A 12,695-nucleotide genomic window follows, 5' to 3' on the forward strand; every position below is an offset into this window, starting at 1 on the left:
AGGACCATCAGGTATGGTTCCTTTAACTGCAAACAAGTAACACCCCTCCACCCCCTCACATGCACTGTAGGGGTGTGCCAACTGTGCTCCACATGTGGTCCAATATCTGTGGCTGTGGAGAAACATATTTTCATGGCCACTTTGTTCATGAGAGCTGAAGGTTTCTGGGTAATTATACTTTGAAACAATAAAAAGTCATACTAATAATGAAGGGAGAAGTAGCCTAGTCAATCGCCATCATCTCCTCTTAGATGATAGAGAAGGATATACAGTAGATTAGTAGATTAGTGTCTGAAATCAAAATATTGCTTTGACCAAATTATACAGATAAAATGACAACGATACTTAGCATAGAAAATGTAAACAGTTATGTTTACAACCAATAAAAAAGCACTCAAATCATTTAAAATCAAAAGGACAAACAAATGAATGTAATTTGTCCAGTAGTCTCCTCCCCTCTATTACTCATCACCTATGTTATATGCCACCACTTTCATGGAGACAGAGTGGCTAGCCTACTGAAATTATTGATTTGTTTCCCTTCCACTCTCCTATGACATAGCAACTTTGTTTATCAACCTGTGCACAATTTCAAATGGAATATTATACAGTATAAAATCCTCTGGCTGATTTGCAGACCTTTACTATGCTAAATGTTTTAAATAAAAGCCTTGAGTAAAAAGCCCCACCGTCACCGATGGTTGTTTTAATTCCCTGTCCATTAAAAATGTATTGTATCTAGCTTCAGAATCCACCCAGTGTCATGTAAAAGCACCAGCAACTGGGTGGTTTGGGTGGTTTGAGCCCTGAATGCTGATTGGCTGACAGATTGGCTGACAGCCATTGTATATCAGACCGTATACCACGGGTATGGCGAAACATTTATTTTACTGCTCTAATTACGTTGGAAACCAGTTTATAATAGCAATAAGGCACCTTGGGGGGGTTTTGGTATATGTCCAATATGCTACGACTAAGGGCTATATCCAGGCACTCAGGGTTGCATCATTTCTAAGAACAGCCCTTAGCCATCATGGTCACAAAGAGTGATTATTGGTCGTCTTAATCAAATCTACTTTGAAACAAAAGTATACACCTGTCACAGGCTGGCTCAATGAGGGGACGCGAACAACAGGTATAGGCCAATCAAAAAGGTTCTTTATTATAAACCAAAAACTATTAACTTTAAACCAAGAAAAAGGAATGAGGCGTGAAAGTATCATAAAGTGGGATGTATGTAAAGTGCAGGGATGCGTGAATCTGTGTGTGTGAATATGACTGAGTGAAAACTAAGTAAAACTACAAAAGAACAAACAAAACAGGATCATACCTGGAGGAGCAGAGAGAGAGAGACAAGAGTGGTTAGTGAAACAGTTTAAATACCCTAAGCCCAGGTGGCTACAATCACTAACGACCCTCCTCTGCCTTCAGGAGGAACCGCCCCTGCAATGCCGTGACACACCTCACACAAAAGGATATGGGCTTGAGAAAAGAAGACACCTGTAACATGTCAGCTATATGTATTGAAGTGTACTAAATTTAGAGTTTGCATCCCAAAATTACACTTTATATGCATCACAGAAGACTGAAATATAAATGTAAAAAATTTGACATAGGAATACTGGATTTTAGTTGTTTTTTGTCAATAATCTTTATTAATTATGAAACATATTAATAACATGCCACCCTTGAGGCCAAATAGGTCATTTTTGGTGATTGACTGCAGGAAAGGGCTACTAACTTGCATAGTAAGTTGGTATGGACTCACTGTGTGCAATAATAGTGTTTAACATGATTTTTTTAATGACTACCTCATCTCTGTACCCAACACGTACAATTATCTGTAAGGTCCCTCAGTCAAGCAGTGACTTTCAAACACAGATTCAACCACAAGGACCAGGGAAGTTGTTCAATGCCTTGCAAAGGGCACCCATTGATAGGGTAATTGATGGCAACAACAAAAATATTTAAAAGCAGACATTGAATATCCCTTTGAGCATGGTGAAGGTATTAGTTACACTTTGGATTGTGTATCCCATACACCGTCACTACAAAGATACAGACATCCTTCCTAACTCAGTTGCCGGAGAGGAGGAAATCGCTCAGGGATTTCACCATGAGGCCAACGGTGACTATAAAACATTTGAAGAGTTTAATGGCTGTGATATCAGAAAATAGAGGATGGGATCAACAACATTGTAGTTACACCACAATACAATATTGACAGAGTGAAATAAGGAAGCCTGTTCAGAATAAAACTATTCCAAAACATGCATCCTGTTTGCAATAAGGAACAAAAGTAAAACTGCAAAAAATGTGGAAAATAAATTAACTTTATGTCCTGAATAGAAAGCGTTATGTTTTGGGCAAATCCAACACAACTCATCACTGAGTACCACTCTTCCTATTTTCAAGCATGGGGGAGGCTGCATCATCGTATGGGTATGCTTATCATCGGCAAGGACTAGGGAGTTTTGAGGATGAAAAGACAAAATCCTAGAGGAAAACCTGGTTCAGTCTGCTTTCCTACAGATGCTGGTAGACACATTCAGCAGGAAAATAACCTAAAACACAAGGCCAAATATACAGTTGAAGTTTACATACACTTTTGTTGGAGTCATTAAATCTCGTTTTTCATCCACTCCACAAACTTCTTGTTAACAAACTATAGTTTTGGCAAGTCGGTTAGGACATCTACTTTGTGCATGACACAAGTAATTGTTCCAACAATTGTTTACAGAGAGATTATTTCACACTGTATCACAATTCCAGTGGGTCAGAAGTTCACATAGACTAAGTTGACTGTGCCTTTAAACAGCTTGGAAAATTCCAGGAAATTGTGTGATGGTATTCGAAGCTTCTTATAGGCTAATTGACATCATTTGAGTCAATAAGAGTTGTACTTGTGGATGTATTTCAAGGCCTACCTTCAAAGTCAGTGCCTCCTTGCTTGACATCTTGGGAAAATCAAAATAAATCAGCCAATAAATCAGCCAAATTGTAGACCTCCACAAGTCTGGTTCATCCTTGGGAGCAATTTACAAATGCCTGAAGGTACCACGTTCATCTGTACAAACAATAGTACGAAAGTATAAACACCATGGTACGATGCAGCCGTACCTATATCTATATCCACAGTAAAAGGAGTCCTATATTGACATAACCTGAAAGGCTGCTCATCAAGGAAGAAGCCACTGCTCCAAAACCGCTATAAAAAAGCCAGACTTCGGTTTGCAACTGCACATGGGGACAAAGATCGTACTTTTTGGAGAAATGTCCTCTGGTCTGATGAAACAAAAATAGAACTGTTTGGCCATAATGACCATCGTTATGTTTGGAGGAAAAAGGGGGAGGCTTGCAAGCCGAAGAACACAATCCCAACTGTGAAGCACGGTGGCAGCATCATGTTGTGGGGTTGCTTTGCTGCAGGAGGGACTGGTGCACTTCACAAAATAGATGGCATCATGAGGTGGGAAAATTATGTGGATATGTTGAAGCAACATCTCAAAACATCAGTCAGGAAGTTAAAGCTTGGTCCTCAAATGGGTCTTCCAATTGGACAATGACCGCAAGCATACTTCCAAATTTGTGGCAAAATGGCTTAAGGACAACAAAGTCAGGGTATTGGAGTGGCCATCAAAACGCCCTGACCTCAATCCTATAGAAAATTTGTGGGCAGAACTGAAAAAGCATGTGCGAGCAAGGAGGCCTACAAACCTGACTCAGTTACACCAGCTCTGTCAGGAGGAATGGGTCAAAATTCACCAAACTTATTGTGGGAAGCTTGTGGAAGGCTACCCGAAACGTTTGACCCAAGTAAAACAATCTAAAGGCAATTCTACCAAATACTAATTGAGTGTATGTAAACTTCTGACCCACTGGGAATGTGATGAAAGAAATAAAGGCTGAAATAAATCATTTTCTCTACTATTATTCTGACATTTCACATTCTTAAAATTAAGTGGTGATCCTAACTGACCATAGAAAGGCATTTTTTACAAGGATTAAATGTCAGGAATTGTGAAAAACTCAGTTTAAATGTATTTGGCTAAGGTGTATGTAAACTTCCGACATCAACCATACACTGCAGTTGCTTACCAAGTCCACATGGAATGTTCCTGAGTGGCCTAGTTACAGTTGATTTAAATACTCTAGAAAATCTATGGCAAGATTTTAAAATGGCTGTCTAGCAATGATCAACAACCAACTTGACAGAGGTTAAATCATTTTTTTTCATGTTCAAATATTGTACAATTCAGGTGTGCAAAGTGCTTACAAACTTACCCAGAAAGACTAACAGCTGCAAAAGGTGATGAAAACATGTATTGGCTCAGGGGTGTGAATACTTATGTATTTTACAGTAGATATTACCGTATTATATATTTTTTAATAAATTTGCTAACTTTTCTAAAAATACGTTTTCACTTTGTCATTGCGAGGTAATGTGTCTAGATGGGTGAGAAAAACAATTTATTTAATCCATTTTGAATTCAGGCTGTAACACAACACATTGTTGGGTCTGAATGCTTTCTGAAGGTACTTTTTTCAGAAAGCTTGTTTTGCTTATCAAAAAAGAGAAGAGTAGCCTACAGTTGGCAGTTTTGTGTGTAAAATAACTCAAAATCAAAAATAAAATCTATCCATCAAGCACTTTCAATATCCACATAATGTTACACATCTATAGGGATTAGTGTGTTAGTAGAGCCTCTTTTTTTCACATGACTGTGAAAGGTACTGTGATTCGTACTGTGTTTCACATGCAACCAGTGTTTTGGCAACTTCCACAATGGAATGTACATCCTGTAATTCGAATATAACAGTTATCTCACTCTGGAATCGGATGGCTGTTTGAGGTTTGAGAATAATAAATATGAAAATAAATGTAAAATAGCAACAACTGTTAGGGTGTTTTGTATTCCAGAAATATGGTATAATAGTTTTTTGATGTTTGGCTATTTTTAATTTTCAGAACATCTCAAGTAAGATATGAGGAATACAAAATATGTCTTTTCAAGCATAACTTATGGACAAATATGGCGATGACGACAAAACAATAAACACCTGTAGGCCTAATACAAACAATTAATGAAACAAATGACCTCCAAACTGAATAAAACACCTGAAAAGCAAAATAACCGTATATCTCAGAGCAAGTTGGTCTGCGACAAAGAGAAAATTATGCAGCAATTTAACAATGGGCAAAATGTTTGACATAAATGTATTTGGGTCAATGTCAATAACTGAGCCAAGCAGCAAAAGGACGCTAGGTGTCACCCTTGTGACTTTGAAACCTGTTAGCACTCGATATGGTCTGGGTTGTCTGCAACCATGTTTACTGGAGGGAGGAGTGAGCTGAGGAGTGAGAAGGCAGCAAAACACACGAGGGACAAATATGCCTTACAACAGGCATGCTGGGCCTGCCTACCCCCCCCCCCCCCCCCCATACACACACACACACACACACACAAAAAAAAATATATATATATATATATATATATATATATATATATTGGCTGCATGACCAATTCAAGTAAATATCCTACATTTTTGTCAACGGATAGTACGCAGTCTATCGTATCCTCAAACAAATTGTCATTTTACGAATAAGACCTGGCCAATTTGTATAGACATGATGCAAACAAAAATATGTGTGCTTTCTGTGCTGTTAATACAACAATCAACTACATTTCCACGGAATGACGTGGGAAGTTATATTGCTGTTTGCACCCAAAGGCAGATCGAAGTAGCCTAGTCTTATCAGAGATATACTGATATGAAACATAAAAAGTGTTCCTTTCAGGAGACCGAAGGACTGCAGTATCATAAACAATAATTGCAAATTATTTTAATTAGAGCATGCCATGTTGCTACATCAAAGCAATCGCATTGTTTTGTTGGCCTAATTATACATTTTAGTGACCATGTCATTTTATTCACATCTAAGGAATGCAGTGTGCGTGTGTGTGCGCGCGCGTGCGTGCGTGTGGCGCGCGCTCTGACAGAGGGGGAGTTCGCAGGCTGCAACTAGAAGCACATTTGTTTCATTGTCCGGCAATACAGACACGATGTTCCACAAATAACATGCAACATGACACTTATCCTCATTATATTGTTAACAAATTGACCTCGTTTTACATGGCAAACTACACCTACCTGATTCTCAAGAAAGGTTCGTGTTACATTTCGCGCATCTAACGCAGTCTGAAGCCGCCAATAATGAACCGCTTTACAGCGTTTCATGATCAAATCTATCCACTTTAACAAAATAGGCTACAATAAGCAATATGCTATGTCCATTATGTAAATAAAGCTTATATCATCTTGATGTCATCAGCAATCACGTGTAAATCAAATATTATTTCGATACATAAAGCCATAGCATCATTGAAGGATTGGACTCAGATCCCAATAGAAAATGCAGCTGCATTTTGGCAAAGCCTCAACACACACCGGTATTTCAAAAGAAAGCATGTAAACACTCCGATTTCATTGAAATGACAAGAAACACAAGAACCTGAAATATTAAATATAGTAAACATACCAAGAGGTCTACCCGTTATATATATGTGCGTGTCTGTGTTAGTTAATTAGAACTACGGTACTAGGCTTGGATCCTGTTCAATCTCTTTAAATACATAATAAACATCGAGTGATAAGTAAACAAATGTAGCCTATTTATATCAACACTACTTAACCCATTCCATCTACAGCTGTACAAGTGTGCAGGTAGTCGGCCGAGTTTTCGTTGCTGTAGTTTGCCCCACCCACCAGCAAATCCAAACCTCCTGTGTAACCTCTGATTGGTTGAGGGGATTGCGGGTCCTGAGACTGAGCGCTCGGCGCTGAGCTGTGCATTGGGGCAGTGTGTACTGTTGATGCGAGCGGTGCCGGGAGCGCGTATTGGAGTCAACTAGCAGCCTACTGACAACGAGTGGTGCTTTTTAGCTCATTCAGGCCGGATATTTTCATGCATTTTGCTCTGCTGCGAGCTTGAAACGAACTGCTTCTTATTGTGACGGTATAACATCATTTTATCTCTATATAGTTTCACAATGGATTTGATATGGACCATATCTCGCCGCGGAATGTGTTCGGTGTCTCCATGTGTGCGATCCAAGGAAATTAATTAGTAAAATAAGCTACAATACTTTGAGAGAGAGAGTAAAACCTCTAAATGCTTGCCTGGAAATAAAAAGGTAACTGTGGTCTCCACTAATAGCATTATAAGACTAGTTCCGACAACAGCATCCTTGGTCTACGTTCGATAACTGGACTTTGGCTATTCAGGGCTTTTCTCAATACGGATTCATTTTTACGTTTCAATCGGATATCTGGTGTGATATAATTGCCCAGTGAAGAGGAAAAGTCATTACAACTTGAAAAAATCGTCAATATGAATGAATGGAACGCATGCGTAAAATCCAGTTTGTCTAAAATGCGCCTTGTGGTTTTGGTACCGGAATCATGACGCTGGGAAGAATTTAACTGGAAAATGTTTTAGCCAATTATTTTATCTCCATTGAACGTTATCCTTTGATATACCTGTTCATCGGATTGTTCATCCCTTTTGATTTTTACATTATTATTTTTTTGCATGGTTTTTCACCCTGCATCGAAATGGTTGGGTTTATCGTGTCAATCGCTATAGTTGTTGCTTGATATGAACTGCTCAGATTTACATGGGTAAATCAGTGTTCTGAGATTATTCAGAATGTTTTCCAAGCTCTATCCTACCCAAAATCTCACGCGTTGCAGCAGATTGGAGAATGTGGTTTTTATCAGAAGAGTACAATGAAGTAGACCATATCGATATAATCAAGTAACATTTATGTCATATACGAGCCTTTTCTTTTATCAAAACGTATTCCCTGGATAACTTTTCGATGAGATAACTGGATGATTTTTCCCGTTATCTCTGACATGCATAGGTGTGCGTGATCATACAAGGTCCCAATTAAATATAAGGAAAATCAACAGGTACAATGTACGCCAGGGAGATGGATTTTATACAAATTATTTGGATAGTTATTTTATGCTGGACTGGGGTTGATTCTGTTATTAATTTGAAATACTCGATAAACGAAGAGCAGAAAGCTGGGTATATCATTGGAAACGTGACAAAGGACGCACAAACGCAAGGATTTGCCATTGCACCGCGAGCGCCGTACTTGCGGGTCATCTCGAATTCAGAGCCGCGATGGGTGGAACTCAGCCCGGCTGGACTTCTCCTCACACATCAGAAAATAGACCGGGATGTGGCTTGCCGACAGACGGCAAAGTGCACTGTCTCTCTGGAGGTGATGTCAAACTCTATGGAGATATGTGTCATTAAAGTTGAAATAGTGGATTTGAACGATAATGCGCCCAGATTCCCCACAAACCACATTGACATTGAAATCTCAGAGAACGCCTCCCCTGGTACTAGGTTCCCCCTAGAGGGGGCAAGCGATCCGGACTCGGGGATCTTCGGTGTGCAATCATATTCGATCACCCCGAATGAGCTCTTCGGGCTGGAGATTAAGACTAGGGGGGACGGGTCCAAGATTGCCGAGCTCGTAGTTCAAAAATCTTTAGATCGGGAGACTCAGTCTCACTATTCATACGAAATCAGTGCAGAAGACGGTGGAGACCCCCCAAAGATTGGCGCAGTCCAGCTCAATGTTAAAGTAATAGATTCAAATGATAATAATCCAGTTTTTGACCAGCCTGTGTATACAGTGAACGTGATGGAGAATTCTCCTATTAATACACTTGTAATTGACTTGAATGCAACGGACCCTGACGAGGGAACTAATGGTGAGGTTGTGTACTCGTTTAACAGTTACGTCACCGAGAAAACGAGAGACGTATTTAAAATTGACCCTAGAACCGGTATTATCACTGTAAATGGCCCTTTGGATTATGAAGTAACCCATATTTACGAGATTGATGTCCAAGCCAAAGATTTAGGTCCCAATTCTATTCCGGCTCATTGTAAAGTCACTGTCAATGTGATGGATGCGAACGATAACCCACCTGTCATTAGTTTATTGTCGGTGAACACGGAGCTGATTGAAGTTAGTGAGAACGCGCCTCGTGGATACGTTATTGCATTAGTGAGGGTCTCAGACAAGGACGCGGGCGCGAATGGTAAGGTGCAGTGTAGATTACAAGGCAACGTTCCTTTCAGGCTCCAGGAATACGAGAGCTTCTCAACCATCCTTGTTGATGGCAGGCTAGACAGAGAGCAGAGGGACACGTACAATCTAACTATCCAAGCAGAGGACAGTGGTACCCCCCCTTTACGCGCCACTAAATCGTTTGTAGTGAAAGTCACAGATGAAAATGATAACCCTCCCCACTTTCTAAAACCACATTACCAAGAGATGGTCCTAGAAAACAACCTTCCTGGCTCATGTTTGCTGGCTGTGTCAGCTGTAGATCCTGATTTGGGCATGAATGGCACAGTTTCATACACCATCGTGCCCAGTGAGATTAAACACATGGACGTAAACACATATGTCAGCATAAATCCTTCAGGGCGTATTTATTCCATGAGATCATTCGACCACGAGTACACTAGAACATTTGACTTCAAAGTTTTGGCCAGGGATCAGGGGAATCCGTCCTTGTCCAGTAACGCGACGGTGCGCATTGTCGTTTTGGATGTGAATGACAATACACCTGTTATGACCACTCCAACCCTGGTAAATGGCACCGCGGAGGTATCCATTCCAAGAAATGCAGGAGTGGGTTACCTGGTGACCCAAGTCAAGGCCGACGACTATGACGAGGGGGAGAATGGAAGGCTGACCTATACCATCTCGGAGGGGGACAGGCTTTTCTTTGAGATAGACCAAGTGAATGGAGAGGTGCGGTCCACCAAGATGTTCGGAGAGCAGGTCAAGTCGACATACGAGATCACAGTGGTGGCACGCGACCACGGGAAACCGTCGTTGTCGGCCTCGGCATACATTGTAGTTTACCTCTCACCGGACCTGAACGCTCAGGAATCTATTGGACCCGTAAACCTGTCGTTGATCTTCATCATTGCCCTGGGCTCTATTGCTGCTATCCTGTTTGTCACTATGATTTTTGTGGCAGTAAAGTGCAAAAGGGATAACAAGGAGATCCGAACGTACAACTGCAGGTACTGAAAACAGCCCCTTCATATCCATCTCATTAGTTTGGTGTTTCAGTCGGTCATGGTTATAGGCCTGTTGTTTTATTTTATTCCTACATATAGGCCTACATGTACGCATTTTGGTACCCATTCAGTGGTGCGCATAATTGTGGTGCGTGTGTGTGTGTGTGAGAGAGAGAGTGAGTGAGTGAGTGAGTGAGTTCAGGCTGGTACTGACTGCACGTAGCTGTATATCTAGTGCATGTCCAGGGGCCCGAATGTTAGGCGCTACTAAGGAATGCAGGTGCTCCGAATTGGTAAAGCAAAAATGGCTTATGGACTCCTTGACCAAGCGTCCTTGGCTTACTCCTTCTTTTTTTTTGCAAATCCTCACCATTACCTAGGACTAATAATCTTGGCTAGATTTGGACAATTATCTGAATTTTACAGCTATTGAATTTATGGCGCATGTTATTCCCAAGGGTTCAAATGGATGTTCTAAAGGAGACAGCATACCCTACCATTCTGTGAGAGCGATGACATAATAATTATCATTATCAATATTACTGTTACTAATCACAATGATAAACTCAATAATGATAGCCTAATAATAATAATACAATTAATGCTAGAGGGATCTACTACTAAAACTAATGTCATCCACCTTTGAACCCACTATGCCTCTGAAGGAGACATACATTATTATGTAGCACATTATTATCTTGATCATCATAATAAACATATGATTTTCTTCTGTAAAGCATCAGCTCCCACTTTGATTTCCTAGTGATACATTACCACTTAAAATGTCCAAATTGCATTTGTGGATTTAACCTGAAGCTATTACCATATTTCATATTTTACTCTGAACAGCATTTTAGTTGTGCTGCTACATCAGGCCGTTTCAAACGTGTGGCAATTGGCTGACCTTGTATGGTTCTTCCATAAAGTAAGGCAAATGCACATCTCTCAGTCAGCTCTAGTGGATAAAGGACTATTGACAAAAATGTTGGGTTGAGATCCATTAAACACACTGTGAAGCAGGGGTTCCCAACTCAGGGGGCATGCCCCCCAAACGTGGCGCCAACGTTTCATGGGATGCTCGGGACCTTCCTTGACCTTCCTTGATCTAAAACTACGCATAAATCTGCAATGCATTAGGCTAGAAACAAGCTGTAAAATGCCAGACGAAGATGGGACTCTGATGCACATGGGAGTATTGGTTTGTCTCTATGACAATCAGAAGCTGAGCTATGACCTTCAAAAGTCCAGGAGTCAAAGAAATTGGACTTTGCTTGGGAAGTCATTTTATACAATGTGTGACTCTGTCACTATCAATTGATCAAATCACTTTCTGTCAAAGAGAATACATAAAATCAAGTTGAGGGTTCATAAAAATTATAAAACACATCTGTTAATAGAATAATATTTGGGGAAATCGGGTCTATACTTTATTTTCCTTATTTGTTATTATTATAATCATTAAATAACCTTCCTAAAATATGTCACAGGTCATGTTAAACTATGTAGAATTGCAGGAAATGAGTTTCAAAACAACATTTTCATAGGTTCCTCAAATTAAACCAAATTAGTGTTGTATTTAATATAGGCTATCTCAATTAACAATAATTATTGAGGGGACCCTTGGGGAAAAAAGGTTGGGAACCCCTGCTGTGAAGCATAGCCTACAAGAATGGACATTGTGTTGTACTTTCTTTTCCTTTATTCACCTAGAAATACTTAAGGTGTGCAGACAACTTTATTTTTCAAAAAAAGTGTGGACTTTCTCAGGCACACATGAGGCACATATGGTTCATATTGGTCACTGTTGATTTAAAATATAAAGCACTCATGGATTTGCATCATGTTTTCCCAATCCTTATTCTTCAGAGATGTAGATTTGATCAGGGGTTCACATAGTAGGAGATCACTTTTACATTCAATATTCTATGTACGGTATGGATAGCACCCCTAGGGCCTCACTTGTTATGTCACATAGCTTCTAGTTTCAAAGTCACCTTGTTGTCAACACAAACAGCACACAGACAGTAATTAATGACATTGGAATAAAAACATCTGTTTGTTTTCTGAAAAAACAATGCTCTTAGAGAGTGAAGCAAAGGACTCTGGACATAAGTAATTTTATTAAGCCAACTTTAAGGGGATTTAGGGCGTTTATATGTTGTTGTTTTTTTTTCAAAGATGTCTGTCATTGCCACATTGAAAAACATAGCCTACTACATTTCCCAGCACGCTCTTTCATTTGGATGTGACCCACAATGCTCTATTTCTGTAAGAAAAATACACAACCAACCAATCAAACAAAAAACTAAGCTAAATAAAATAATATCAGCCCAACACTACCTAACCTTCATCTTAAAAAATCCTGTTTTGTGGCATAAAAATCCTCTTCCTGCTGGGTACTTTAATCTATATTGCTGCGCAGTGCTCCTGAGTAGCTAGCTACCACCTCAAACCTATGCAGTACTTATCTGCAATTTATTACTAATTTTCTTTGAGTCGGGAGGATTTCTCCTGTCCATTTTTCGATTTTGGGCACAGGAGTACTAGAGAGAACAATGACAGAACGATG

At 39.9% G+C, this 12,695-nt stretch overlaps 1 protein-coding gene across 8 annotated transcripts in view; it reads left to right on the forward strand.

Annotated features, from left to right (window-relative positions):
- Positions 1 to 6,851: 6,851 nt before the first annotated feature.
- The window catches only part of LOC109904739 (protocadherin-19), an 80,087-nt gene continuing 74,243 nt past the window's right edge, over positions 6,852 to 12,695 (forward strand). For 6 of the 8 annotated variants that reach the window (XM_031790300.1, XM_031790301.1, XM_031790303.1 and 3 more), the window contains exon 1: positions 6,871 to 10,129. In XM_031790300.1, the coding sequence (XP_031646160.1) occupies positions 7,983 to 10,129 (2,147 nt within the window). In that variant the 5' untranslated portion in view covers positions 6,871 to 7,982. Of the gene's footprint in view, positions 10,130 to 12,695 lie in introns of all 8 variants that reach the window. The other 2 variants (XM_031790306.1, XM_020501892.2) reach the window with 2 other exon arrangements.

Source organism: Oncorhynchus kisutch, linkage group LG15 (genome assembly GCF_002021735.2).
Source record: "Oncorhynchus kisutch isolate 150728-3 linkage group LG15, Okis_V2, whole genome shotgun sequence".
Lineage (NCBI taxonomy): Eukaryota > Metazoa > Chordata > Actinopteri > Salmoniformes > Salmonidae > Oncorhynchus > Oncorhynchus kisutch.